We start from the raw sequence: 27,689 nt of genomic DNA on the forward strand, positions 1-27,689 counted from the left end.
CAATTATATCATCACAGACAAGCCCATTGGTACAGCCACAGATATTTGAAAAGCAAGAGAGTGAGGAAGAACTTCATTACAGGCTGTGGTGGATGTATCGAGTGCAAGCTTGCACCGTTGCCATGAAGGTGTTATGCTATTCCTAAGCATTGCTCATAATTTTTAAAGGCAAAACAGCTGCCTTAGTTGCTTCCGAAGCCAGGGGGAGAGTCAATCAACATTTCCTTCCTCCCCTGCTACTGTAGCTGTTTAAATATACTTACAGGCATTCTGAAATCCAGCCACTGTATACTCTGTAACAGAGCACACATTGCACTTCTTTATTCCCTTTGGAGGCCTTCCAAGTGTTTTACCGTAATTGGGATGTATTAGCTAAAGTTTGTAGATATGAAAACTGAGGCATAAAAAGTTTTAAGTGCCTTATCCCATGTCCCACAGCGTAATCCTGATAAAGTTACTGAATGGCTGTACAGAACTTTGTGAAACCAACATAAAATATCTTACTCTCAATAACTCTATTCACAATCAAGTGTTTCATTCAGCATTACTTTTTCCCAAAGCAAGCTAGAGCATCCACATATTGCAATTACCTTACTTCAGAACTTATCTAACTTTGGTCCATGACCATGGAAGGCTGCTTGCTGGTAGACAGCAGAGCTGACAGACCATGTGGCAATGGCTCTACGAGTTAGAAATACATAAATATTTTTTCCATGACACTAGTTACCAGAGCTGGTGAGTTCACAAATCTATTAAGTCTGAGAGCTCCCCAGCCCACACACATAGGCATCTGTACTGGATAGCTTGCTTTCAAAAGGTACAAACAGCAGGGAGATAGAGTACAGTGATGCTACAGTTTGTACATGTAAATGATGGTGAATTGGCTATATGATTTTGAACCACAAAGGTATAGGCCACACTGGAATATAGGCTATCAGAAAGAGAATTACCCTAGACAATTACGTACAAGAATAAAAAGCCTTCTGCCCCAGAGTTCTTCACCGCCACAGGTGAAATACATGATTTAAGACTCAAAGGCCTTATCAGAAAACAACTTTAATCAAAATATCTTACATGCAAGATGCAATGGATACATAGTTGGTAAGCAGGGTGGTATAAACATGTACCTACGGCATGTTTTTACATATGTACATTAGTTTGATTCAAAATGATTTTTCATCATTTATTTTTGAGCACCCATAAGCTTCAAACACTCCCTATTCAAGAGCTTACAGTCTAAACACAAAATGCACCAAATGAAAACAAATTGAGAGCAGCAGGTAACAAGTTATAGTAACATCCCACGGTAATTCACACCAGTTGTACAGTTAGTGTTAATTTTCCATGGTCAGCAACCCTCTTAATCCACATTTCCCCACCATCCTCCCACCCATAGGTGTCTGTCAGCAGTGAACTCCAGCCCCTCAGCTTAGGCCTGCTCCACCCATTCCCTTCTAAGAATCATCTCTCTTCCCCTCAATGGAAGAGCTCAAAAGGCTCTGAGGGCTGGAAAGTAAAAGTTATCTGTTGGCTGTTCCAGCAGCAGCAGCGTCTGTCTCTACTCCCATAGCCAGCACCAGTCACAAGGGGGAAGGCTCCATTCCAATAGAGAGTCCAGGGAGAGGAAACAGTGCATGTGCTTGGACCTTGTGCCATAGGACTTTCCTCCCATTTCTCTTGGGAAGAGAAAGGAGTTCCTCTCCTGGCCTGTTCTTTCTACTCTCCCACCATAAAGGTTATAACAGTTTCAGTCTCTATCCTTGCCTAGCAGCAGCCACCTACCCTGTGAGGAGGCTCTATAGCCCATGAGGTGCCAAGGAGAGTGGCAATACTTAGACCCCCATACTTGTTTGACTGGTACCAACTGTCACATAATTAAGGGTTCAGTTCATAGGAGGCTTACATATCACATTTTTAAAAACACCATGGAACAATTGCCCATATCAGCATGTATAGTACTATGAAAATGCTACCACTGTATTTATTACTATGAGGTACATGTATGGACCTTGTCTGAGTGTCAGATTAGTTTGCACTGTTTGGTTGGTCGTTGGGTCAAGCAACAGGAGCAGAGTTAGGTAAGGTTTTTTTTATGTCCTAAGTCTGTGCATCCCCACAGTTTTCAGTTTAGCAACTTTTTTCATTTTAAATATTCAGTTTAACTTTTGCATTATGAGGAAGCCACAATGTTCTAATGCATTTCTAGTGTTCCTATCTGCATGATATGTGCCTTTTTATAGTGTATAGGAGAGAGAATTCTTCTTGATTTTTCGGCATTAGACATTCAGAGCTTGTTTTGCCCTGGAAGGCACTAATAACCAGAAAACTAGTCAAATGAGGACAATAATATCAGGAGTTGAGGGAAAGTTATCAACTAAAACAAGAAGCATTAGTAAAACTCTATAAATCTTTTGTTTGCAGAACCTCTTCAGTTTCCATGACCAACATTTTGGAAAAAGGAAGCCCTGGGTAGTGGATGTTTAAATAATTAACTATTATTTCCAGTAAGGTATGGTAATGTACATCATTAGACATCCCAAATATTCCCCAACATAACCAGGAAAGACTAGACTTGTTATTGCTAAAATGAAAAGTGTAAGCAAAAAAAAAAAATTTTTTTTTTTTAAGTTAAGAAAGCTTTCAGGCCTTCTTTATGATGGAAAAAAATCGAGCAAATCCAACTTTTAAAAATCTTTGCAAGTCACCTTTAAGCATTTGCACCCAAATAATTAGGTACATATTACTTATGTGAAGTGTTATTTTCTTCCCCTCCCCCCAGACCAGGACGGAATCGTTCTCCAGAAGCAACTAATGCTTCCCTGCAAATCAAAAATTGACAAGATAAATTTAAAAAGCTCCTTCCCACCCAAACTGTATTAGGAAACTGACCTAAAACTTTTAATATGTTTTCTAATGCTAGATATAGGATATAGATAACAGTAGGAATCAATACTCAAAAGTAAATACAGGTCTTACATATTTTTATTTTTAGTAAACTTGATACTGGTTTACAATAATCGACAACTGGTCTTTAAATCTGGTTTTTTTCCATTTCTTTTAAAGGTCAAGAAGAGCCTTTCAGTGGCTACAAATACATTAAGTGGGCAAGGAAAATGGTTCTTAAACCATTTTAATCCTAAAATTTAATATGGTTTTATGTTGATTGTACAAGTCTGTTCAGATGTTGGTATCTGGTTAGAAAGTATCTTGTCAAAAAAAGGAGTAGTACACTGAACATGCAGCTTGCTAAAGCCTAGAGAAGCATCAGGAATGCTAAATGAATACATTTATATTTTTGAGTATTTAAAAAGATGGTGGTGACATTTGTCCTGCATTGAAAGTAGTTTTAATTGATTTGATTCAACACAACTCATTTGCTTACCCTCTTTTATATCCTATTCTGAATTATACAAACAGGGTTCAGTTCATGTGTACTTTTATAGAAATCAGATTAGATTCATACATCTGTAACAAAATAATCTCTTAATCAGTTAAAAACACCTATAAAAAGGTATGATAATCTAACTTTTCTTTTTTTAAAACATCCTCATCTTTCTTAAATATATTTGGACTTCCTATTAGTGTAGAAAAAGGGAAAGGGGAAGCTATGTCATGCAAATGTTATGAACAGTCAGACAAAACGCTCAGTAAGAAATTTATAATCAAAATGACCCAGGCATGTGAACTTTTTTCCAATAATCAGTTTAGCTTCCTTCTTTATAAAGGTACATACAAGCCGTGATACAAGGTAAGTTCCCCTAAAGTAAACAAATTCCTTGTTTAAAGGCCCGGAACAAATGCCATGCAAATGTTAGTCTTATTTCCACTTTAAATCACATATTAATGCTATATGATCTGAAGGATGAGACACACTTGGCAAGGCCTGATGGGTGGTAACTTCTTCATGACTTGGCAATGGAATTACTTGTTCAACCTCTAAAGCATTTATGTCAATGAATATGTAGTCCAGGCATCCATGAAACCCACCAACATAATTTGTATAAGCCGGTTCTCCACAAGCACTTTGCAGTTTGAAAGGATGAGTTAGAGACATATTGCATCTTTCTTCTTCTCCATTAGAGACCCAGTCTTCATGATCCTCAGCAATACTGCCACTGTTGATAAACCTATACATTCCAGTTGAAGGTGTACTATTAAAATCACCGCAGAATATGACAGGTATGCCAGGATACAGATCACATGTAACATGCCTAATATGAGACAAAGCTACAGCAATTTGGATGAGACGGATGTTTCCACCTATGAACATAAAAGCATGTTAATTAAGTATTCTATTTATTCAGTAGTTTCAAATGAGTTTTATAAACCACTGCTGACTGATACTTTGCAGCAATATACATTTTAAAACTGTTAGCAAGGCTTCAACTTCAGTGCATGATTGTAGGGACTGTGCACCTTTAAAAACATACCCCTGCAATTTTTCCTCCCAAGTAAGAGTGAATCTAGAGAAACCAAATACCTTCTTTGCTAAGGATTAAGCAGGGGCCTTTTTCACCCTTGCTCAGTTCTTCAGTTAATCCCTGGCCTAATAGGGCACTGGCTTCACCCCACCATCTCAGTGGCTTTTTTCTGCCCCTACATCCTTTAGGACAGGGGTGGGCAAACTTTTTGGCCCGAGGATCACATCAGGGTTGCGAAATTGTATGGAGGGCCAAGTAGGGAAGGCTGTGCTTCCGCAAACAGCCTGCCCCTCCTCCATCCACCCCCCCCACTTCCTGCCCCCCTCAGAACCCTCGCCATCCAACCCCCCTGCTTCTTGTCCGCTGACCACCCCCTCCCAGGAACCCCCATCCCTAACTGCCTCCCCGGAACCCCAGGCCTTATCCAACAACTCCCTGTCCCCTGACTGTCCCCCCCCCAGAACCTCCGCCCCATCCAACCCCCCCTGCTCCCTGTCCCCTGACTGCCCCCCGGGACCTCCCTGCCCCCTTACCATGCCACTCAGAGCAGCATGACTGGCGGTTGCGTCGCCTGGCCGCAGCCAGCCACACTGCCCAGCAGGAGCTCGCAGCCCTACCTCCCAGAGCGCTGCCGGCGCAGCGAGCTGAGGCTGTGGGGATGGGGGGACAGCAGGGGAGGGGCCAGGAGTTCAGGGGCCGGGCATGACAGTCCCGGGGGCCGGATGTGGCCCGCGGGCTGTAGTTTGCCCACCTCTGCTTTAGGAACACCAAGAAACAGGAAGTAATCTCCCCTCCTATTTCTTGCGCCTAGAAGGGAGACGTGGTTTGAGAGGCCCAATTTGCTTCCTCTGCTGTCAATACCACAACATGGCTCCATCAGTTACATTGAGTATAGAGGGAGTCACACTCTGTAAACCCATCTATATTAGCAAATTACAGATTGGGGGTGGAATGTAGAATACAATAATCTTTGCTTTCGCTATATTCTGAACATTCCTAAACAAGCAAGACTACACTCTATCACGATATAACATAATCCTCCAATCCAGTTGGTGCAGCAGTTAAAGATCCCATTATGAGGAGGAATGAACTAAGGAAATCCTCATCTCCATAAGGAAAAGTGAGGAATTGTAAGAAGGAGGGAGAAATCCTTCCATTCAGAAAAGTGTAAAATGCAAATTCTAGTTGTGTAGGAAAAATGCTACTAAATCTAGCTAATAATATAGACATATATAACATCATAAAGTTACCTTTTGGATGCCAGTATAGATGAGTATTAGCTATACAAATCTTCCTTGAAGGATCATTCGTAGACTGAAGAACTGAAACCTGCATGAAACAGCACTCTTTTACAAAATGTTAAATCAGAAAATGCTTTACAGGCCTCAGAGAGCCTATGTAGAATTATGAATTATTAGTGATTAATCAACTTGTACCTTGGTGACAATACAATTCACATTTTTATACATCTCTTTCTACACATTATTTTGAATGTTAAAGTCAAATATTATAAGCAATAAACAAGTTTTGAAAAACAGTGTACCTGACAGGAAATAGCCCATGTACACTAACTACACATACCATTATAAAATTTCTCCCCCACAAAAAGCCATGACCCATGACAGTTATAGTACTTTGTCAGTTCTAGAACTAGTAAAACAAGTGTTTGTAAAATGAGTCATTTGACAAATTCCAGAGAAATTAATGTATTTGCCAAATACTATTTTAACCAGCCCTGTCTGTCAAGTCTCCTGCTTTTGCTATACTTTTTCTTCTGCATTTCACTCTCTTTCTTGTAAAAGATCTTGGTGGAGCTTTTCCCAAGTTTTTTCCTTCTCCATTCTTCCACCCCCTCTGCAGCAACAACACTTGAGTTGTTTCTCTGCACTGAGGAAGCCACCACTGCACTAGTTGGGAAGTTAGCAATCTAAAACTTTTGTTTTAAAAAAAAAAAGTTATCAGGCACTAGGAAAAGTTTGTACTCACACTGGCCCTTGGGGTAAGTAGATTTTTCAAGCCTTGTAAATGAGATTATATTTGTCACTGCCACAAGACTCCATGTCAGTTACTGGGATTTCTGACTTGGGCTGTGATCCTGCAAACACTTATGTGGATGCTTAACTTTAATTATGAGAGTAGTCAATGGGTCTACAAACATGAAAAGTTAAGCATGTGCATAAATATTTGCAGGATTGGGGCCTTAATTTTCTTAATGTCACAAACAGTGCAGTCACTATCTCACATGCACACCCCACTTGTATGTCTACAGTGTTTCAAAATCAGATAACCAATGCCCCCAAAGTTTATTAAAATTTAGAATAAAAATATTTTCTAAACTAAAATCAGATCTGATACTTTAGAAGATCTGACACACTCCAATGTTTTGTTATATCACACTTAAGAATCCACTTTAAAATGGTTTGAAGACAGAAAGAAACCAAAGAAAATGAATACATCATTTAAAACTGGCAGGATCATTTTTAATCAAGCCCACATTCTAAACGGCAGAAATCAGGGGAAGAGAGCTGACACTGGCCCCGTGTACCCAGATGGGTGAATGGCAAAGACTCTGACACTACCACCTATCAAAACACATTTTCTTGTTTTACACATTAAGCAGTGTGACATTCTGCCTGATTCTCAAAACCCTCCATAACCTAGGGCTTGTCTACACTTACCGGGGGATCCACGTGCAGCGACTGATGCATCGGCAGTTGATTTACTCGAGAAGAGTAGGGAGAGTCAATGGGAGAGCATCTCCTGTCGACATCATGTAGTGTGGTCACCGTGGTAAGTAGATCTAAGCTACATTGATTTGAGTTACGCTATTCACGTAACACAAATTGCCTAGCTTAGATCGAATTTCCCCTGTAGTGTAGACAAGGGCTTGCTCCAGCATAGACAGACTCTATGGCTATGTCTACACTACTACGGTAAGTCGACCTATGCTAGGCAACTCCAGCTACGTGAATAACGTAGCTGAAGTCGACGTACCTTAGGCTGAGTTACCGCGGGGTCTACACGATGGGGGGGGGCAATGGGGGAAACTCTCCCATTGACGTACCTTACTCTTCTCGTTGGGCGTAGAGTACAGGGGTCGACTGGAGAACGATCTGCTATCGATCTGGCGGGTCTTCACTACTCCCGCTAAATCAACCACCAGTGGATCCATCGCAGAACATGGATCCCAGCTGTAGTGTAGACATAGCTTATAGTTCCTACCCTACTCACAATCACAGTTCTGCCTGCCTGAGAACCTTTTACTCTACTGCTGCTCTGTCCCTTCTTTTTCCTTCTACCAGTAGTTCTATAGTGACCCTTCTCCTAAACAGTGACGGTGCCTCCCACTGGCTCTGCAGCCTGATTTCCTGGGGATTGGACACACCAATTTGTGGGGCAGAGCTGCTGTACAAGCGGCTGGTACCTGCAGCACAGAAGATCTCTGCAGCACCTTCTCCTGGGCTAAGCGGTAGGGGGCTAGCTTGTCCCGCAGCTCCTTGTGTAGTGGGTCGGAGACCAGGGCCTCATTGAAGGCGATATCGTGCTCGCTAAGCAGGCTGAACTTATCCCTGCGGTAGAAAGTGGCCAAGCCTTCATGCTGCTTCTCCTTGATCCTGAAGAGCCCCTCGAGGCCGAAAGCGTCCAGCGCCGGGGCCAAGCTATCGGCGAAGACGGACTTGTCCACCTCCTGCAAGCAGATGAGATCGGCGCTGTAGCCGGCCAGCTCCTTCTTGAGCAGGTTCTGCCGGTAGTCGAGCTCCAGCGCGTAGGGCGCGCAGTAGGGGTAGAGCACGGTCCGCGAGTGCTCGGTCTGAGCATAGATGTCGGCCAGAACGTTGTAGGAGACGGTGCGGATTAAGCCTTCCCCGGACACCTTCTTGGTGTAGAGGTGCCGGGAGTCGAAGGTACAGGCGCCGGGCCCGGCCTCCACGGGGCCGCTGCTTTCCACCTCCCGGGGGAGCCCGTAGCGCTGCTGGCTGTTGCCCGGGGTGCAGTGAAGCTTGAGGCGCAGTCCGATATGCGCGTTGGTCGGCGTGAAGACGCGGTCCCGGACCGGGGCTTCTACCCAGATGGCGCCCCCCGGGGAGGGCTCGTCCCCGCCGCCGCCTGGCTGCTCCCGGTACCAGCGGAAGAGGCAGTGCTGGGGCGCGCCGAATTCGGTGTGGATCTTGGGGCAGACGGGGAAGCCGGCGAGCAGCGAGCGAGGCAGCTGGAGCTCGATGACTGACGGCGGGTTCCGCTCCACCCGGTACTTGACTTCGCCGATCTGCAGCACGGCGCCGTCCTGCCAGGCCTCGGCATTGGACACGTCCTCAGCCACGGACTCCCCGTCCCGCGAGAAGAGGCGCACGGCGAGCGGCGCCGTCGGCACCGGCTCCCCGGCCGGGCCCGCCTCCGCCCGCGCTTTCTTGCTCTTCTTGGCCGCCTTGGCGTGGCCCTTGCCGGCGTTGGTGGCGATGCGGGCCAACGCCCGGCCTAGCGGCTCCGTCTGGTCCCGCTGCATGTGCTTGGCGCTCCCGTCACACAGCACGAACCACAGGCTCATCTTAGGCTCCGACGGGACGCAGCGCACGACAGCCCGCTCCATGTGGCCAGGCGGGTCTCCGCAGACAGGGCCGGGGGGAACCGCGTCGCCGCCGCGGCTAAGGAAAGCGGCCGATCGGCAGCGGAGCCTCCTCGGGCCGGTAGCGGCTCGTAGCTCCCCCCACAGAAGGCTCCACATGAACCAGCCCGCCCGGCATCCACCATTCATCGGCCGCCGCTGCGTTCCGGCTCCGGGCCGCGCGCGCCAAGACAGCCTCACATTGGTGACAGCACATTCGCTTGCAATTGCCTGGAAACCCGCGCTGGGGCAAAAGGAGACGAGCTGAGCGGCGCGTCGCAAGTGCTGATGGGTACTGGGGTAGTCATATACCGGAAATGACGAAAGGGAAGGCCCCACCATGGAAATGCATTTGTCATTGGAGGTAGTCGTGGGCATAGGCCAGAAGTGCTGACTATTTACTTCCTGTAGAAAGAGGTAGTAAAGCTCCTGGGAAGTGAGAAGCATCTAGTGCTGATCCTGCCGAGCGCGTACGGGGCTGGTGGTCGGGTGGGAGCAGGTAGCCTGGGGTCATGGGCGCCCCTTTTTAGCTCTAAGAGCTTTATCTAAGTGGTTTCCTTGGAGAAAATAATATGTGTCCTTTGCAGGTCTCCAGGGAGTTGCCCCTTCTCCCTCCCCTGAGATGTCAGGCCTTAGTGGGGGCCATGCCTATGATCAGTTCTCTTCAGTCCCTTTTTCCAGGGCTAAGCAGCTGGGACAGTTTGGATGAAGTCGGTAAACGAAACACTAAGTATCTCTGATATTAACAGCAAAATTCTGCACCCCCAGAGGGAGAGCCTTTAAACACTTCCTAAAATGAGCCCCCAAGAAGGGCTTCACTCTCCCAAATTAGTGAGGTGTGAAAAGAGGAAGACTTGTCTCCTGAAAAAATTCAGACTTTTATAAATTTCAGAGTAACAGCCGTGTTAGTCTGTATTCACAAAAAGAAAAGGCGTACTTGTGGCACCTTAGAGACTAACCAATTTATTTGAGCATAAGCTTTCATGAGCTACAGCTCACTTCATCGGATGCATACTGTGGAAAATACAGAAGAAGTTTTTATACACATAAACCATGAAAAAATGGGTGTTTATCACTACAAAGGGTTTTCTCTCCCCCCCACCCCACTCTCCCCACTTTTATAAGTTTCAGAGTAGCAGCTGTAAAGCATTCTTTAGCATAACACACCGTACATGTTATTGATGCCTGAGGTTTGGATTTATTTTCTACTTATCTGGTTCAGAATGTTTCATGTTTATTGAAAGAAAGATAAAAATAGAACAGTTCAATCACTTAAAGATGTGATATCTGTAAAAAGAGCCATTTTAGAAAAGTGTCAGTCAGTTGTAATGTTGAATTTAGCTATTCATAATTACGACTAAAAGACTTCAGTCCTGTAGCTGCCTCTGTGTGATCATTAAAGTCTGCTCACAGAGAGGCATTGGAAGGTCAAGAAGACCTTGGGTAAGTCATTTCAGTTATCTGTGCCTTAGTTTACCTATTTGTAAAATAAGAGGGAATGATCCTGAGCTCCTTGGTAAAGTGCTTTGAGATCTAATAATGAAAAGCACTATAAGAACTAGATATTACTATTGTTATCATAGTGGGGCCTTGGTAAGTCTCATCACTTCCCTAGATCAAAGGTCTAGTTTGTGATTTTGTTACTGCTAACTTCCCCAGTAAAGTTAAGTACAGGAGTCGTATCTGTTGTAGTTATACAGCAACCCCACAATCTTTCTTTTTTGATGAATTTATCCTCACAATGATCCAGTGAGATAGGAAAGTACTGTTATCCCTATTGTATTGATAGAAAACTGAGGCACAGATCCTCAAAAGATATTTAGGTACCTAATTCCCATTGGTCAATGGGAGTTAGGTGACTAAATAATGTTGAGAGTCTGGGACAGAGACTTATGCCTTGCCTACAGTAGATAGGGTTTGCCTGTATAACTTATACCAATTTCCTAAGTAAAATAAGGACTTTTTTTGCCACTGAATCTACTCTAGGGCTTTTGCTGGCATAGGTATTTTGGTTAAAGCTGTGCTTTTTTTCATGCTTCTAACCAACGTATTCTGGCAGAACCTTTAAATGTAAACCAGGTTTAAGTGGTTTGACCATGGTCATGCAATAGGACTGTAGCACAGCAGGAAACTGAACTTAGCTTTTCTAAGTCCCAGGTTAACACCGGAGTGACTGGATCATCCTTCTTGTCTGAATAAAAATAAAGCTGATTATGTATTTTATTAGAGTTAGTAGTAATATACTGTAATGCAAAGCTGAAAAAACTCTCAATACCCATATAAAATCCTGATGCAGCATTAAGTGAAACCTCACCCCTAGCGCCTGTGTTAGCTTTAGGGATCCAGTCATTCAATCATTGCAGGAATAGGGCTTGCATGCATAAATATTTGCAAGATCAGGTCCTAAAATTAAACTGTTTAAATACAGTTAAAGCCCATGTCCTATAAATGAGATCAGGAGTGTGTGAAAATCATTTGCAGACTCCTAATATCTTGGGACCCAGATATCTAATATTTTGGTTCTTAATGATTAATTAATACATTTACACATGTATGGAGAAGGTACATTCTCTATGTCAGTTTAATCATTAGTGGTTTGTGCACTTCTCTATTATATACTCCAGTCTGAGTGCATTGAAACTTATTTGTCTGAACAGAGTTGAATATGTTGTGAAATCAACTGAATTACATAAAATAACAGTATTCTGTGTGTAGGACACAGAGGTGGAAGTATATCCCCCAGAGACCCAACAATAGTGACATGAGAAGAGCACAGAAGGCTGTACACGGGTTGTTCTCTCTCTAGATGAGGCTTCTTTAAGAATCTTTAGGTATAAAGGGGCTTTGCAGGCATGGGATCCAATGAAGTAGCTGCAAACTTGGGGGTGGAAGAAGCTGCTGAAGCCCAATAATTTGCACGGAACTGGCACATTCTCTATATACACTTGTTTAGCAAACAAAGTCACAGCTGGTGTTAGCAGAACAACTTGGACCCCTCCTCTGTGCATGTCTGATTCCGGTCACCCCCGGCGTTCCTCGTTGCCTCTCCCCTCACCGCCCCCCCCGGCTGAGATAACAAACACGACGCGACCCGCTGCTGACTGAAGGGGGCGGGGCCGCTCGCTCTCTCCTCTCGGGCCGCCGCTGAGGGAACGGCCCTGCACTTGTCGCCATGGCAACCGCGTTGTTGGTCCTGACGCGTAGCGCGGCCTTCGGGGGAGCAACGCGCTGGCGCCGCAGCCACCGCCCAGGCCCGCTCTGGTCCCGTTTGCCCCTGTCGGGACAACGAGCCCCCAGCCCCTTCTGGGGCCCGGCAGCGGAGCGAGGTGAGGAGGGAGGGGGACAGGGATCACCCCCTCCTTCCTTTGCTGTGCCGCCCTCCCCGCGGCAGGGAGCGGGTGAGGGGCTGTTACAGGCGGTGCCTCCCTCCCCGCGGCAGGGAGCGGGTGAGAGGCTGTTACAGGCTGTACCGCCCTCCCCGCGGCAGGGAGCGGGTGAGAGGCTGTTACAGGCTGTGCCTCCCTCCCCGCGGCAGGGAGCGGGTGAGAGGCTGTTACAGGCTGTGCCGCCCTCCCCGCGGCAGGGAGCGGGTGAGGGGCTGTTACAGGCTGTGCCGCCCTCCCCGCGGCAGGGAGCGGGTGAGGGGCTGTTACAGGCTGTGCCGCCCTCCCCGCGGCAGGGAGCGGGTGAGGGGCTGTTACAGGCTGTGCCGCCCTCCCCGCGGCAGGGAGCGGGTGAGGGGCTGTTACAGGCTGTGCCGCCCTCCCCGCGGCAGGGAGCGGGTGCGGGGCTGTTACAGGCTGTGCCGCCCTCCCCAGGGCCTGGTGCTGGGGCAGCAGTGAGAGGGCCGTGCTGCCTTCCCGGTGGCAGGGGGCAAGGAGTGTTACAGACTTTGATATGGGGGAAACATGAATGGGGGAATAGGCGATGTTGGTTTTATATAAATGTGCTTTGAGGTAGCTTTGTGCATTTCCAATTCTGCTTTTAAGCCTGAATTTGTGTTAGCCGAAGAACTTGCTCCATTATAGTCTAGCTTCTTTTACTGCTTGATCTTGCAATGAAAATGTAATCCTGCATTCATGTCATCAGTTATTTCTTCTCCCCTCCATAGCTTTTGTCTCTTTCCTATCTTCATTAGAATACTTGGGCCTTGAGTTACTATCCAAACACACCCATCACCATCCTGTGGCTTGGCTTTTGTGTTTTACAACATAAGCCTCAGTCTAGTCTATGTCCCACAGTTTGGCTTTCACCAGGGTTTATCTCTAGGACCTCCTGTGTCTTAATTTCCTCTCCCTAGAGAGCCACTTTCACATCCTTTGGGTATGTCTACATTAGGAAATTAGGTCAATTTTATAGAAGTCGATTTTTAGAAATTTATTTTATACAGTCATTGTGTATGTCCCCACTAAGTGCATTTAGGCGGCAGAGTGTGTCCTCAATACCGTGGCTAGCATCGACTTACGGAGCGGTGCACTGTGGGTAGCTATCCCACAGTTCCCGCAGTCTCCGCTGCCCATTGGAATTCTGGGTTAAGCTCCCAATGCCTGATGGGGCAAAAACATTGTCGTGGGTGGTTTTGGGTACATGTCGTCAATCGCCCCTCCCTCTCTCCCTCCCTCTTTGAAAGCAACGGCAGACAATCATTTTGCTCCTTTTTTCCTGGGTTACCCATGCAGATGCCATACCACGGCAAGCATGCAGCCTACTCAGCTCACTGCTGCTGTTGTGAGCATTGTAAACACCTCGCGCATTATCCTGGAGTATGTGCAGAATCAGGTTAAGAGACACCAGCCCAAGGACGCTTGTGTTGAGGACATGGACACAGGCGTTCCTGAAAGCACGGGCTGTGGCAATTGGGACATCGTGGCGGCAGTGGAGCTGGTTGATACAGTGGAACACTGATTCTGGGTCCGGCAAACAAGCACAGACTGGTGGGACCGCATAGTGTTGCAGGTATGGGATGATTCCTAGTGGCTGCGAAACTTTCGTATGCGTAAGGCCACTTTCATGGAACTTTGTGAGTTGCTTTCCCCCGCCCTGCAGCACAGGAATACCAAGATGAGATCTGCCCTGATAGCGGAGTAGCAAGTGGCAATAGCCCTGTGGAAGCTTGCAACGCCTGACTGCTACTGGTCAGTCGGGAATCAATTTGGAGTGGGCAAGTCTACTGTGGGGACTGCTGTGATCCAAGTAGCCAGTGCAGTCACTGACGTTCTGCTGTCAAGGGTAGTGACTCTGGGAAATGTGCAGATCATAGTGGATGGCTTTGCTGCAATGGGGTTCCCTAACTGTGGTGGGGCGATAGACGAACGCATATCCCTATCTTGGCACTGGACCACCTTGCCGACCAGTACGTAAACTGCAAGGGGTACTTTTCAATGATGCTGCAAGCACTGGTGGATCACAAGGGACGTTTCACCGACCTCAACGTGGGATGGCCGGGAAAGGTGCATGACGCTCGCATCTTTAGGAACTTCGGGCTGTTCGAGCAGTTGCAAGAAGGGACTTACTTCCCAGACCAGAAAATTACTGTTGGGGATGTTGAAGTGCCAATAGTTATTCTTGGGGACCCAGCCTACCCCTTGCTCCCATGGCTCATGAAGCTGTACACAGGCAACCTGGACAGTAGTAAGGAGCAGTTAAACTATAGGCTGAGGAAGTGCAGAATGGTGGTAGAATGTGCCTTTGGACGTTTAAAAGCTCACTGGCGCTGTTGCTGACTAGGTTAGACCTCAGCGCAACCAACATTCCTATTGTAATTGCTGCTTGCTGTGTGCTCCATAATATCTGTGAGACTAAGGGGGAGACGTTTATGGCGGGGTGGGAGGTTGAGGCAAATCGCCTGGCGGCCGATTTTGAGCAGCCAGACACCAGGGCGATTAGAAGAGCACAGTTAGGCACACTGCGCATCAGAGAGGCTTTGAAAACCAGTTTCATGACTGGCCAGGCTATGGTGTGACAGTTGTATGTGCTTCTCCTTGCTGCAAACCCGCCCCCTTTGTTGATTTTAATTCCCTGTAAGCCAACCGCCCTCCACACTTCGATCACAGCTGGCAAAGGAAATAATGTAACTATTGTTTTGAAACCATGCATTATTTCTTTATTAATTAAAAAAAAAGTGAGATAACTGACAAGGTAGCCTAGGTGGGGTGGGGTGCGGGAGGAGGAAAGGACAAGGTCACATTGCTACCAATCAAAACTGTTTGAATGACAGCCTTCTGTTGCTTAGGCCATCCTCTGGAGTGGAGTGGCTGGGTGCCCGGAGCCTCCCTCCCCGCGTTCTTGGGCATCTGGGTGAGGAGGCTATGGAACTTGGGGAGGAGGGCAGGCAGTTATACAATGGATGCAGCAGGGGTCTGTGCTCTTGTTCGCTTTCCTGCAGCTCCAACAGATGCTTCGTCAGGTCCGTTTGCTCCCCCATTAGCCTCAGCATTGCCTCCTGCCTCTGCTCTTCGCGCTCACTTAATGCTTTCCTGGCCTCTGCCACTGAATGCCTCCATGCATTAAGCTGTGCCCTATCGGTACGGAAGGACTGCATGAGCTCAGAAAACATGTCATCGCGAGTGCATTTTTTTCGCCTTCTGATCTGCAATAACCTCAGGGATTGAGATGATAGGGGAAGCATAGAAACGTTTGCACCTGGGGGGAGATAAAAAGGGAGAGTACAATTTAAGATGATACATTTCTGAGAACAAAAGGGAGACTCTTTCACAGTGAATCAAGCAATTCACAGCAGACAGCACATGTGCTTTAGGTACAACGTCACATTTTGCCTTTTATATTGAGCGCCTGCCGGTATGGTGACACATCACAAACGGCTGGGCAACAGAATTCAGTTTCCAGGCAGCCATGGTAAGCCTTTTGGTACGCGGGTTTGGCTTCTTATGCCTTCATAACATGTGGGAATGGTTTCAAACTGCAGCGCCATCCTTTCCCATAGCAAGCAAGGCCAGTTGGGTTTGCCGTTTAAAAGGAGGGGCTGCGGTTTTTGGGTGGATGTACAGTGCACACCTCTCCCCACCCCACCACGTGGCTATTCTCTGGGATGATCCCTTCACCCCTCCCCCCGTCGCGTGAGAGCAGCCCCTGACCTGTGTCCTGACCCCCCACCCAGGGCAGATGGAGGGTCCGCAGCTCCTCACAGCTGCCTGGCCATGCAGCTCGTACCATGGTTGGGCTGTAGCTCTGAGATCCCGTCACCCGGCTGGAGCTGGGTCGGAGAGAGCTACACGAGTAGCTGTGGGGAGCCACAAACCCTTCACCTGCCCTGGGCGGTGGGCCTATGGGGCGGGGACATGGGCTGGGAGCTGCTCTCGGCCCCCCATCCTGGGCAGGTGAAGGGTCCATGGCTTACGGCCCACTCCAGCTTATGGCTTAGCTGCGGGCAGGGCCTGAGGCAGAAGGGGCGGGGCCTCCGGCAGAAGGGGAGAGGTGGGGGCCTTGGCCCCTCCACTTTTGGGAAGGCTGTGCCATCTCTGTGTTGGCTCCTTTTAATAGAGACTCTTTTTGTCTTATTGAAAACCATCTGCAGTCATCCCTATTGGTCAGAGGCCTTCTTTTTAGAAACTTCCCGTTATCTCATTAATTATTTTTTGAACCAGACATCCTTATTTTATTTCTTCTGACCTTATCACTTACTATTATTCCTTTCACTTGCTAGTCAGGGCCTTTCTTTACAACACACATATGTTTCCTTAACCAAAATTAAGCTAACTTTAATTGTTTAATTTTATATTTATCCGCTACATAGCCAGAACCTTTTCATAGTCATCTTTGTGACCGTCTTCAATAAAGTCAAAGGATTTAAAGATATACTGTGCCTGCTTCCCCACAGTGTAAATTAAAGATGATACCTGAATATCTTCAGTTTCTTTATGGATTTTTGTAGGAAATTGAAATCTTGCAAAACACTGCTTCCAGTCTGCCAATTGTGAAGGTTAGGCAAAGCTGAAGTTTGGTATGGGTGATAGGGTGGGTGATGGGGAACAAGCTGAGAGGAGTTAATGCACTAACCTCTGTCTGAGCAAAGAGAAGAGAGTTTGTTAATTTCTCAGCCTTCTACCTGGCATGCTGTCTGGAGTGGCTCACAACTGTGAATGCCTATCTATCTCAGGACAGACTGTCTGAAAACAAGGGCAGACACCCCAAACTGGTGGTATATTCTATTATTAGATTTCACCAAGCCAGAAACAAATGTGAACTCCTGGGTCACTATACCAGTCTTACCATGTTTCAGAGTAGCAGCCGTGTTAGTCTGTCTCCACAAAAAGAAAAGGAGGACTTGTGGCACCTTAGAGACTAACAGATTACCATGTCTTACCATGGCGTCACAGACAGTCCCCTTAGACTTTCCACTCTATCATGTCACCCAGACAAACTGAACTTTGTGATAGAAGATTACTTAAACCTAAAATCACACCATATCAGGTTTCTCCCAGTCCCAAAAGACCAGTCACTCACCCCAAATCAATTGGTACTCCAGATCTTACACCAAAAACAACACTGGCAGCCAATTCTGTAGCAAACTAACTATAGGTTTGTTATCTAAGAAAAAAGAATGAGAGATTAAAGCAGGTAAAATATAATTACAGGTAAATCACAGTTTGTAACTCCAAATGGTGGCAGTGATGTAATAAACTGCTAGTTTTCCGAAAGTCTTTTCCTGGGCTACTCACATTAACTCTGGGGAATCTCTGTCTTCTTGTTCAGTTTTTCTGCTCTGTTAGAATCCTTACAGTCCAGAGATGAAGGATCTTTTAATGAATTCATATTTATAGCTCTTTTACACTGTAAGCCAGCTGACAGTGTCTATACCCACATGGGCTTTTTCTTCGATGACTGATAGTGAGGAATGCATTCAGAGTCTTTGCCCTGGATCATCACACACAATGATCATTTGCTTTGAAATTTGCATTTTCTGTTTAAGTCCTTATGTTCTTCATTAGCATTTCACAAGATTTCTTTGATGCGTAATTTAGTTACAGTAAATGTTTGCTGTTACCTTATAACAGGAATAGATAACCAAGAAGAATACAGTAATGACCCATTTGTTTTCATGAAGTTTACACATCTGAATACACCCCTATACATACATTCAACAATTACTTTGATCTATCCTAATAGCAAGTAAATTGGCCTGAATACATTCTTACATCTAACAATCGCTTTTAATACTAACACACAAGTGAACTGGGCTGTGGCCCTGGTTTACCAGCATCACAAGGCCTATTCAGGAGGCAGTGAAAAAAATGGAGTACTAGTGGCACCTTAGAGACTAACCAATTTATTTGAGCATAGGCTTTCGTGAGCTACAGCTCACTTCATCGGATGCATTCAGTGGAAAGCTACAGCTCACTTCATCGGATGCATTCAGTGGAAAATTTTCCACTGAATGCATCCGATGAAGTGAGCTGTAGCTCACGAAAGCTTATGCTCAAATAAATTGGTTAGTCTCTAAGGTGCCACTAGTACTTCTTTTCTTTTTGTGAATACAGACTAACACGGCTGCTACTCTGAAAACAGTGAAAAAAATGTTGATGCCCAGGTAAGAAAATCCAGAGATGTAGCTGACAGGTTGGAAACCTGAAGGACAGAATGAAAAGCGGGGACACCAGCAAAAGCCAGAGATGAGGCAGGTCTATCTGAGATCTGGATGAAACACTTGACCATATTTACCAGAAGCCCTTATCTGGAAACCTTGCTCAAAACCAAGATTTTCACGTTGAGATCAGATCAGTTGAGACAAAAAGAACAGCATAAGTCAAGTTTCAGAGTAACAGCCGTGTTAGTCTGTATTCGCAAAAAGAAAAGGAGTACTTGTGGCACCTTAGAGACTAACCAATTTATTTGAGCATGAGCTTTCGTGAGCTACAGCTCACTTCATCGGATGCAAGTTGTCAAGTTGTTCTTGTAGCATTTAGAGTCACGTTCATCATTTCTAGTTATTTTCTTTTGTATGAACCAAGAACAGAATCGAGCCCTAAATATCCCTTTGTACTTTGGAATTTAAGTACATACAGTATAGTGTTTTTCCATTCACAGGCACCGGCTTCCAATTTTCCCCGGGGATGCTCAACTCCTGCTCAGCCCCAGGCCCTGCCCAACTCCACCCCTTCCCCCAAGGACCTGCCATGCCACCAGCAATCCTCTTCCCGCTCCACTCCACTCCTTTCCCATAAGTGCACCCAGTCCCTGCTCCTCTCCCTTACTCCCAGTGCCTCCTGCACGCCACTGAACAGTTGATTCATGGCAGGTGGGAGGCTCTGGGAGGGAGTGGGAGGAGTTGATGGGCGGGGCCATCAGTGGGCAGAAGGCACTGGGGGATGGAGGGAGTTTGGCTGCCGGTGAGTGCTAAGCACCGGCTAATTTTTTTCATGGTCGGCACCTATGTTTCCATTGTAGAAGCCTGTGTTGCTTTGGTGTCTAGATTGTGGAAATTATTGTGACTAACCCATTCTGTTTCTCATGCAAGTACAATTTAATATAGTAATCTATTAAATTTTTCTTGTTTTATTATGCATTTAGATGTCGTTGTCAAATAAACTGACACCATCCACTGATAAAGAGACTTTGAACAATCGCTTGCCACCTGTAGTTTTACCTACGTCATCGACAGCTGGTGTGTCAGCATCACACAATAAACTATTGAAATACCGAAGATTCAAGGAACAGCAAAAGACGCTTAATCAGATAGTGTGAGTTTCATATAATTCAGCCAATAAGTTACGTTCAGATTCAGATTAAAGGGTTACTGTATTCCTAGGCAGCTGAGAGATTTTAATAATCTTTTTTTCTTTCTTAGAGTTTTATGATGATGGTACTCATTACCATCAAAGTGTCTTCCATGTAAAATCAATAGCGAGGTCCCTAATGGGCTTCATGGAGTCTCTCTGACACTTTACAGGGTCAAAACTCTGTTCGGGGTAGCTTGAGGGGTTTTCTTTTTGGAGTGGGAGGGTTGGGAATGAGTGTCAGTTATGATGGAAAGATTTTCTCAAAAAAGAAGGTTTTGCACCGTTAACTAAAGATGGCCAGACTCTGGATTAGCCTGAACTCCTCCAGAAGATTGTTCTGTAGCTGAGTCCCCGCAAGAGAGAAAACTCTGGCCCCAGCTCTGGCATGCTTCGTTCTGGGCTTAGTGATTTGCATTGTCCCAGAGGAGTGCACCTGTTGTGGTGATTCATAGATAAGGCAATGATTTAGTCACAGGTATTTTTAATAAAAGTCTTGGGCAGTCATGGGCAATAAACAAAAATTCACTGCCTGTGACCTGTCCATTACTTACACTATAAATATCCCAGACTAAATCTTGGGCGAAAGGGTCGCTGCTAGGGAGGGTGTTGCTGAGGTGGGGCGGGGTCCACAGCACTAGCTGCCAGGGTCCACTGCCGACTGGCAGCTGCTCCGTGCTCCATGACCGCTGCCAGGTACTGCTAACCTCTGCTGCTCCAGCCGTTCCAGGACCGCTGCTGGGGGCTGCCAACAGCAGCTGCTACGGCCACCCAGGGATCCCTGCCAGGGGCTGCTGACACTGGCTGTTCTGGCCACTCAGGGACCCCTGCTGGGGGCCGCTGACAGTGGCTGTTCTGGCCACCCAGGGACCCCTGTCGGGGGCCGCCGACAGCAGCTGCTCCGGCCACCCGGGGACTGCTGACGGGGGCGCTCAACAGCAGCTGCTATGGTCGCCAGGGGCTGCCGACAGTGGCTGCTATGGCTGCCCCGGGACCGCTGCCGGGGGCTGCCAAGCAGTGGCTACTCTGGCCGCCCCAAGGATCACTGCTCGGGCGGTCCCCGGAGCCAGCCGCACTGGCCGCTGCTTGGGCGATCCCCGGGGCCAGCCGCACTGGCCGCTGCTCAGGCGATCCCCGGGGCCAGCCGCACTGGCCGGTGCTCGGGCGATCCCCGGGGCCAGCTGCTCTGGCCGCTGCTCAGGGCCGCCTGAACAGTGGCTGGTGTGGCTGGCCCGGGGCCACTCCAGCAGTGGCTGGTGTGACTGGCCCCAGTGCTACCTGAGCAGCTGGCCCTGGGGTCAGCCACACTGGCTGCTGCAGAAGTCATAAAGGTCACAGAAAGTCATGGAATCCGTGACTTCCGCAATCTCCGTGACAGACACGGAGCCCTATTCATAGATTGGTATACATTAATATTATACACAAATAATGCTTTACAAGTCCTGTGTATGAACAAGCATTTACAAAAACATTAGAAGGGGTAATTTCATGTAATTTTTGTAGGTCTGAGTGGTAACTAAATTAACATGGAAATCTATTGCTAAGTTTTATTTGAAAATTATTAATTGCACTATCTTTTAAATTACTGCATTTCTTTTTCTGCAACTTTTTAAGGATGTATGATTGCCCTGTTGGTATAAATGCAAGGATTATGTGGGCTAAGAATACACCTATCAGGTTACCCTGGGAGTAGTGTTGGCATTGAAAGCGTGCATGTTTGCTTGCTTGATCAAAGATAAAGCGATGCAAAGAAAGCAATCTAACCTAGGTCTATAGGGTTAAGAAGCATAGACAAAATACATCACGGCCTCAAGATGATTGAATGGAGACTAAGGCCCCAGTCTAGCAAAAGCTTTAGCACATGCTTAATTTAGCATGTGAGTCCCATTGATGTCAATGGTATTACTAACATATTTAAACTTAAGCACGTGTGTAAGTCTTTGTAGGATTGGAGCCATGTTGGTGAAATGTGGTGACAGTACTCAGTTGCATGGATAACGCTAATGTATCTCTCCTTAAAAGTATGAGTCATGAGGTAATTTTGTGCACTGCATGCGCGTACATGTTCACACTTTGAAACATTTTTATTTTTACACAAACTGTAGTTAAGAAATATATTTCCCCTCCCCCCATTTTCTTTGGAAGTAATTTGATTCCAAAATAGATAAAATAAGGCCTGGATTTTGCAGTCTGGCCCATGCAGGGGGAATTCCTGCATTCGTTCCGAGTCCTATTGACTTCAGTGGAGCTGAAGGCCAGATTGCAAGTGTAAGGGCAGATTGCAGGATCAAGGCCTAGAATAGTTTAGCACAAGGGAATTGGATTAATACTGAGGAAAAGAGAAGCAATGGTATTTTTATTAATAGCAATAAAAATCAGTTATACAAAGCCATATATTTACATGGTGCCTTACAAGCAGAGAGCAAGGTACCCTGCCCTGGATGTCTTTCAGTCTATCACAATACAAGCTTAACAAATACAAAATTAAACCCCTGCATTTTTAGTTCTTAACATCTGAAGCCAAATCCTAATCTTCCACTAATATCTGTGGTGGCAGAGTGAGGCCCCTTGGAATGCTCAGAATGTTAACTATGTCACATTGGTAATTTATTATACAATAAAATGACTGCTGACATGCATTCTGATAGGCTGAGAAGGTTCTCTTGAAGTCTGATATTAAATTGTCTTGTTAAATTAATTCTCCTTGAATAACGTCAGTTATGATCCTCACATTAGTGTCATTGTTGGCCTAAGATACATTATTTGAAGCTATGTTACAAGATAATTTCAGAGTCATAATCATGCCATCAGTGCGGAGTTCTGCTTAAATATTGATACCTATCCTTAGACCAGGGGTGGGCAAACTACAGCCCAGGGGCTGCATCCAGTCCTTCAGACGTTTTTATCCTGCCCTCAACCTCCCACCCATGAGCGGGGTCCAGGGTTTGCCCCGCTCCGGCACTTCAGCTGAGGAGTGGGGTCGGGGGCTTGCCCCGGTCTGCATGGCTCCCAGAAACAGTGGCATGTCCCGCCTCTGGCTCCTATGCATAGGGGCAGCCAAGGGGCTCAGCACGCTGCCCCTGCAGCTCCCATTGGCCATGCCTGGCCACGCCTCCGCGTAGGAGCTGGATGGGGGACATGCCGCTGCTTCTGGGAGGTGCTTGAGGTAAGAGCCACCTGGAGCCTGCACCCGTGACCCCCTCCTGTACCCCAACCCCTTCCCACCCTCAGAACCTCTTGGTCCCAGCCCGGAGCACCCCCCTGCACTCCCAACCCCTCATTCCCAGCCCCACCCCCAAGCCCACACCCCCAGCCGAAGCCCTCACCCCCTCCTGCAACCCAACCCCCAATTTCATGAGCATTCATGGCCCACCATACAATTTCCATACACAGATGTGGCCCTCAGGCCAAAAAGTTTGCCCATCCCTGCCTTAGACTGTACACTGTGTGAATAGCTTTAAAATAGCATTAATTCCATTCTTGTTAATCATAAATGTACTGTTGAGAAAGAGAAGATGATACCTTTGATTTGTTGAAAGGGACACTATAAAGCTGAAACGTAGTCAGTTTTAAAAAGAAATTCAAAATAGTTTCAGGTACTACACCTGTCCCTGAGTCCCCTTGCCAATGTCTGTGGATTTTATAATCACATTTTTCTACTTTGTAAAATGATTTTTCCCTTATTGATTTGTGAAAGCCCCACACAAGGAAACAGTAAAACAGCTGTCAAATACTTAAAGTAAAGAAACTGAAAAATGGACAACAATCAGTTTTTCCTCTTTCATCTTTTTCAATTTTAAATAATCTTGAGCAATAATAGATGAATAATTTTCAGATGAAGTGTGATTTTTTTGTAAATGGTCTCTTCTAAATTGTGATTATTTTTTTAAAATATTTTACGTATATTTAGAAATTTTGATAGATACACTTATAAATGTCAAATAAAATATTTTAAATTTAAAATGTGGAAGACATGAAATGTTAGGAATAAACCTGTAGTCTCTAAAATGATCTTGTTCTGTTATGTATGTTAAGAATAGGCTTGCTAACTGTAATCAAATATGTTATTGCTATTTTGACTTTTAATTTGTAAACTAGATGGCCAATTGTAATGTGATACCAATACATGAGAATTAAGAAAAATCCACTCTTGATGTTGAATACAGTCCAATGCAACATTAATCAAATAAAGAATACATTAGGTGGGAATATTAAAACGCAATTTTAATGTCAAACTTATTGCCAGTGAGTCTAATAGTGATTGACTATTGTTCTAATAGGACATGTCTCCCGTACCATATGTCTACTGCTAGCAAACTCACTGTGCCAGGTTCACCCTCATGGAGATAGGTTATAGAGTGATCTTACAAATTTAGCTGCACTGCAGGAGGGATTCACCTCTAGGAAAGGATGATGGCTGTACTGCTGCGACCTTCTTCAAGAGGGTTTTCTTTGAAAACTGTGGGGGAGGAGAGTAGTGCATGTCTTAACCAGCCTGGCCTTTCCTGGTTCTCAGTTCCCTGGCAGACTGAAATTCTGAGAGTGTAGCCCCATAGACTTATTGTCACTTGGGGGATCTGCAGCCCAAATTGTACTGGGGGATGCATCTGGAACACTGTATATATATGTTCACTTGTCAATGTACAGTATACTCACATTAAGCAGGATGGAGTGCAATGTTTTGATTGCTAAGGTCAACGTGACAGGCCAACACCAGTCATCTAAACTCTTCTAATGGCCATTTAATTTTTTTAGTTATTTATTTTTCAATTTATAAAGTCATGCAGTAAAAAGGAGAGCGTGTTTTAAGCTTCTTAACATATTTAAAAAATACAATTAGACTTCCTCAGGAACCTCACTTTACTCAATCATTGACAATGCACAATTGGTTGGGACCTACTGTAGATGCTTTAAGAAAGGGGTAGAAGTAAAAATCAATCATGGTACCAGTCTGGTGTTTAACTCATCATGTTCAACTTAGAATGAATGTGAACATACACATACACACACACATACAATATTTTCTTTTGACTGTGACCGAGATATGGGTGTCTCACTACATAAGAGAAGAGAGAGCAAGTTGGAGAGTCTTACTCTGTAGAGTTGGAATAGTTGGTAAACATGAAAAAGGAATTTGCAGCACTTTAAAATGACTGTATTATGTTATTTTTAAAATATTATGTACAAGTTTTTAACACTGTTTCCAACTATAAACTATACTTCAGAATTGACCGGGCTTTAAAAGGTTATAAAGCAACCATGGAAGAAAAGTATCAGAGAGTTCCCATACCTCCTGAGCCAGAACTACCTTCTACTGTGAGTTTTTAATTCCTTTTAGCTGTAATGTTTAATTTTGATCACGTTATCTTTGATTTTTGTTGATGTATTTAGTCTCTTATCTGCAAATGTTTAGCAAATTAGGGCCTAATCCTGCATTAAATCATAAATAGTTTGATCCATGTGAGTAGTTCCACTGAAGTCAATATATAGATGCATACATGTTTGTAGGGTAGAGCCCTTGAGTAGCAATAACATTTGTTCAGATTAAGAATCAAGATTTATATTAATGTATTAGTTTTCTGATTTGGCTTATCATTGTTTACACTCTTACTTTGATATATGACTTATTTTTGTTATATTTTCATTTTATTTTTACAGATGAACAGTGAACAAAAAAAAAGAAGAGTGAGTTAAATTGTTTACTGTTCTTCTTTTCTTAAAAGAGATACTGCATGATTCCTATGCTGAAATAATACAGAAATTGCATGTGTGTGAGGAATTAATAGTGTTAAATTAGGCCAGTTTCTAACAGTTGCCTTTTGGAAGATGTGGCTGTTATGCTGTCTGGAGTGGCTCAGGGCCGTGAGTGCCTACCTCAGGGCAGACTGCCAAAAACAGGATAGACACCCCAAACTGTTGGTATGTTCTATAATTAGATTTCATCAACCCAAGTAACAAATGTGAACTCCTGGATCCAGGGCCGTCCCTAGCCATTCTGGTGCCCTCCACAGCCCCAGGCCTCCATGGGGGCAGGGCAGGGGGGAAACCGCCCCCTAGCCCCAGCCCGCTCTGGTCTGCTCCCCTGGCTCCCAGCCTTGAGGGGAAGGGGGGAACTGCCCCCCAGCACTCGCCGGCGGTGCGGCTGGGAGCCAGGGGAGGGGGGCAGGCTGGGGCCGGGTCGCTCTACTTACTGCGAGGTGAGTGCAGGCCCAGCCCCTGCAGCAGTCCTCAGAGGAGTGGGGGCGGGGCTGGGTCAGAGCAGGGGTGGGAAGAGGCAGGGCTGGAACGGAGCAGGGGCGGGGGCCATGGGGAAGAGGCGGAGCAGGGGCTGGAGCAGTATGCAGCTGCGCAGGGCACCAGGAAATGTGGTGCCCCAAACTGCCTGGTGCCCTATGCAGCTGCGTACTTTGCGTATGGGTAAGGACGGCCCTGCCTGGATCACTATAACAGTCTTACCATTGAGTCACAGACAGTCCCCTTAGACTGGAGAGCCTATCTTGCTACCCAGGCAAGCTGGACTAAGTGATAAATGGTCACTTACACCACTGTTTTTCAAAGCTGGGTCGCAACCCAGTACTGGGTTGCAGCATGTAAGGCACTGGGGTAGGGCATGTAAGGGGTGTGTGTGTGGTGCCTGCGGGCGAGAGTTGCATGAAGCCGCTTGCGCGCCTCCGCCTAAGAGCTAGACATGCTGCTGGCTGCTTCTGGGGCGCAGCGCGGTCAGCAGTGCTGGGACAGGCGGGAAGCCTGCCTCTGCACCCCGGCTGCGCCACTGACTGGGAACCACCAGAGGTAAGTCCATGCCCCAATCCCATGCCCCAGTCCCCTACCCCAGCCCTGAGCCCCCCAAACCTGAAACCCCTTCCTGCACTCCAACCCCTCATCCCCGGCCCACCCCAGAGCCTGCACCCCTGCCCCAGCCCTGAGCCCCCCCAAACCCGGAGCTCTTCCTGCACCCCAAACACTTCATCCCTTGCCCCACCCCAGAGCCTGCACCCCCAGCCCAGAGCCCTGACCCCCTGCCCCAGCCCCTCCCACACCCTGAACCCCTCATTCCTGGCCCCACCCCGCAGCCCTCACCCCTGCACCCCAGCCCTCTGCCCCAGCGCTGAGCCCCTCCCGTACCCCAAACCCCTCATCCCCAGCTCCATTGGATCACGGGAATCAACAGTTTTCTTCAACTGGGTCCCCAGAAAAAAAATTTGAAAACCACTGACCATTACCAAAAATCACAAAATATACAGGTTCCAGTCCCAAGAGACCAGTCATTTACTCCAGGTCAATTGATTTTGAAATGAGCATGAAGTGCCTTAGAGGAGGCTATCTATTTTGTTATCAAAGTCACAAAGATGTGCTCCACAAGCATTAGCAGAAACTGAGGCAGGAAAGAGAACAATACACCGTCTCTGAGTAATGGGGCAGGCAAAATTTTTTTACCTGTCTTGGAGCAGCCTTCAGTGTACTAGTTATTACTTTGATGGGATGATAATCCCACTGATACCCTGACTCTACTGATGAAAGTCTGGTTTAGAGGATTAATGATATTATTGTCCTTTCAGACCAACTATCTCTTTATGAAGAAGTGTGTGGAAAGTAATCCAGTAGTCCCTATTCAGCAGCAGTGGCTGACCTCCATGCTCACTCTGGTGCCTCAGTCCCTCATGGAAGGCAAGGACAGAGAGTTCCTGGTTGAAGAGCTTTTAGATGAAGTAACGAAGGATTTTGAAATGAGCATGAAGAGATGTGTGGGTAAGAGCTACAAGATACATTATATTAATATTAATATATGAATATGTACATGTTATAATCCATTCAAAATGGTGCTGCAGAAAATCATCACTGGGGGAAAAAAGGGATGTCCTTATCTCGAGTTAACTAACTTGAAGTAGTATCGTAGTGAAGACAAAGCAGTTTGTAGTTTTCACCTGATTT

General features: G+C 46.1%; 2 protein-coding genes across 19 annotated transcripts in view; one reads left to right on the forward strand and one right to left on the reverse strand.

Annotated features, from left to right (window-relative positions):
- Positions 1 to 1,040: 1,040 nt before the first annotated feature.
- Positions 1,041 to 9,174, reverse strand: PDE12 (phosphodiesterase 12). The gene is made up of 3 exons (XM_037904885.2): positions 7,846 to 9,174; positions 5,672 to 5,750; positions 1,041 to 4,260 (listed from the first exon to the last, which is right to left on the reverse strand). The coding sequence occupies exons 1-3, from the start codon at positions 9,172 to 9,174 to the stop codon at positions 3,818 to 3,820; spliced, it is 1,851 nt and encodes a 616-aa protein (XP_037760813.1). The 3' UTR covers positions 1,041 to 3,817.
- A 173-nt stretch (positions 9,175 to 9,347) lies between these two features.
- DNAH12 (dynein axonemal heavy chain 12) overlaps positions 9,348 to 27,689 on the forward strand; it is a 174,362-nt gene continuing 156,020 nt past the window's right edge. For 13 of the 18 annotated variants that reach the window (XR_006292015.1, XR_006292016.1, XR_006292017.1 and 10 more), the window contains exons 1-5: positions 9,348 to 9,734; positions 19,552 to 19,721; positions 24,983 to 25,073; positions 25,416 to 25,442; positions 27,317 to 27,506. Coding sequence is in view for 15 of the 18 variants with exons in the window: in XM_043550460.1 (XP_043406395.1) it covers positions 9,597 to 9,734; positions 19,552 to 19,721; positions 24,983 to 25,073; positions 25,416 to 25,442; positions 27,317 to 27,506 (616 nt within the window). In the remaining 3 variants the exon portion in view is untranslated. Of the gene's footprint in view, positions 9,735 to 10,172; positions 10,468 to 10,514; positions 12,351 to 13,703; positions 13,981 to 19,551; positions 19,722 to 24,982; positions 25,074 to 25,415; positions 25,443 to 27,316; positions 27,507 to 27,689 lie in introns of those variants that run through there. The other 5 variants (XM_043550475.1, XM_043550462.1, XM_043550461.1 and 2 more) reach the window with 5 other exon arrangements.

This window comes from Chelonia mydas, chromosome 7 (assembly GCF_015237465.2).
Source record: "Chelonia mydas isolate rCheMyd1 chromosome 7, rCheMyd1.pri.v2, whole genome shotgun sequence".
In the NCBI taxonomy this organism is placed as follows: Eukaryota; Metazoa; Chordata; order Testudines; family Cheloniidae; genus Chelonia; species Chelonia mydas.

What these genes read in the sequence shown, in the direction of transcription:
- PDE12 (XM_037904885.2), bottom strand. Translation starts at nt 9,174, where the DNA reads ATGAATGGTGGATGCCGGGCGGGCTGGTTCATGTGGAGCCTTCTGTGG. An exon ending in AGAGATCTTCTGTGCTGCAG is followed by an intron (nt 5,751 to 7,845) that starts GTACCAGCCGCT and finishes TGTTTCATGCAG; the next exon opens with GTTTCAGTTCTTCAGTCTAC. An exon ending in TCTATACTGGCATCCAAAAG is followed by an intron (nt 4,261 to 5,671) that starts GTAACTTTATGA and finishes TTATGTTCATAG; the next exon opens with GTGGAAACATCCGTCTCATC.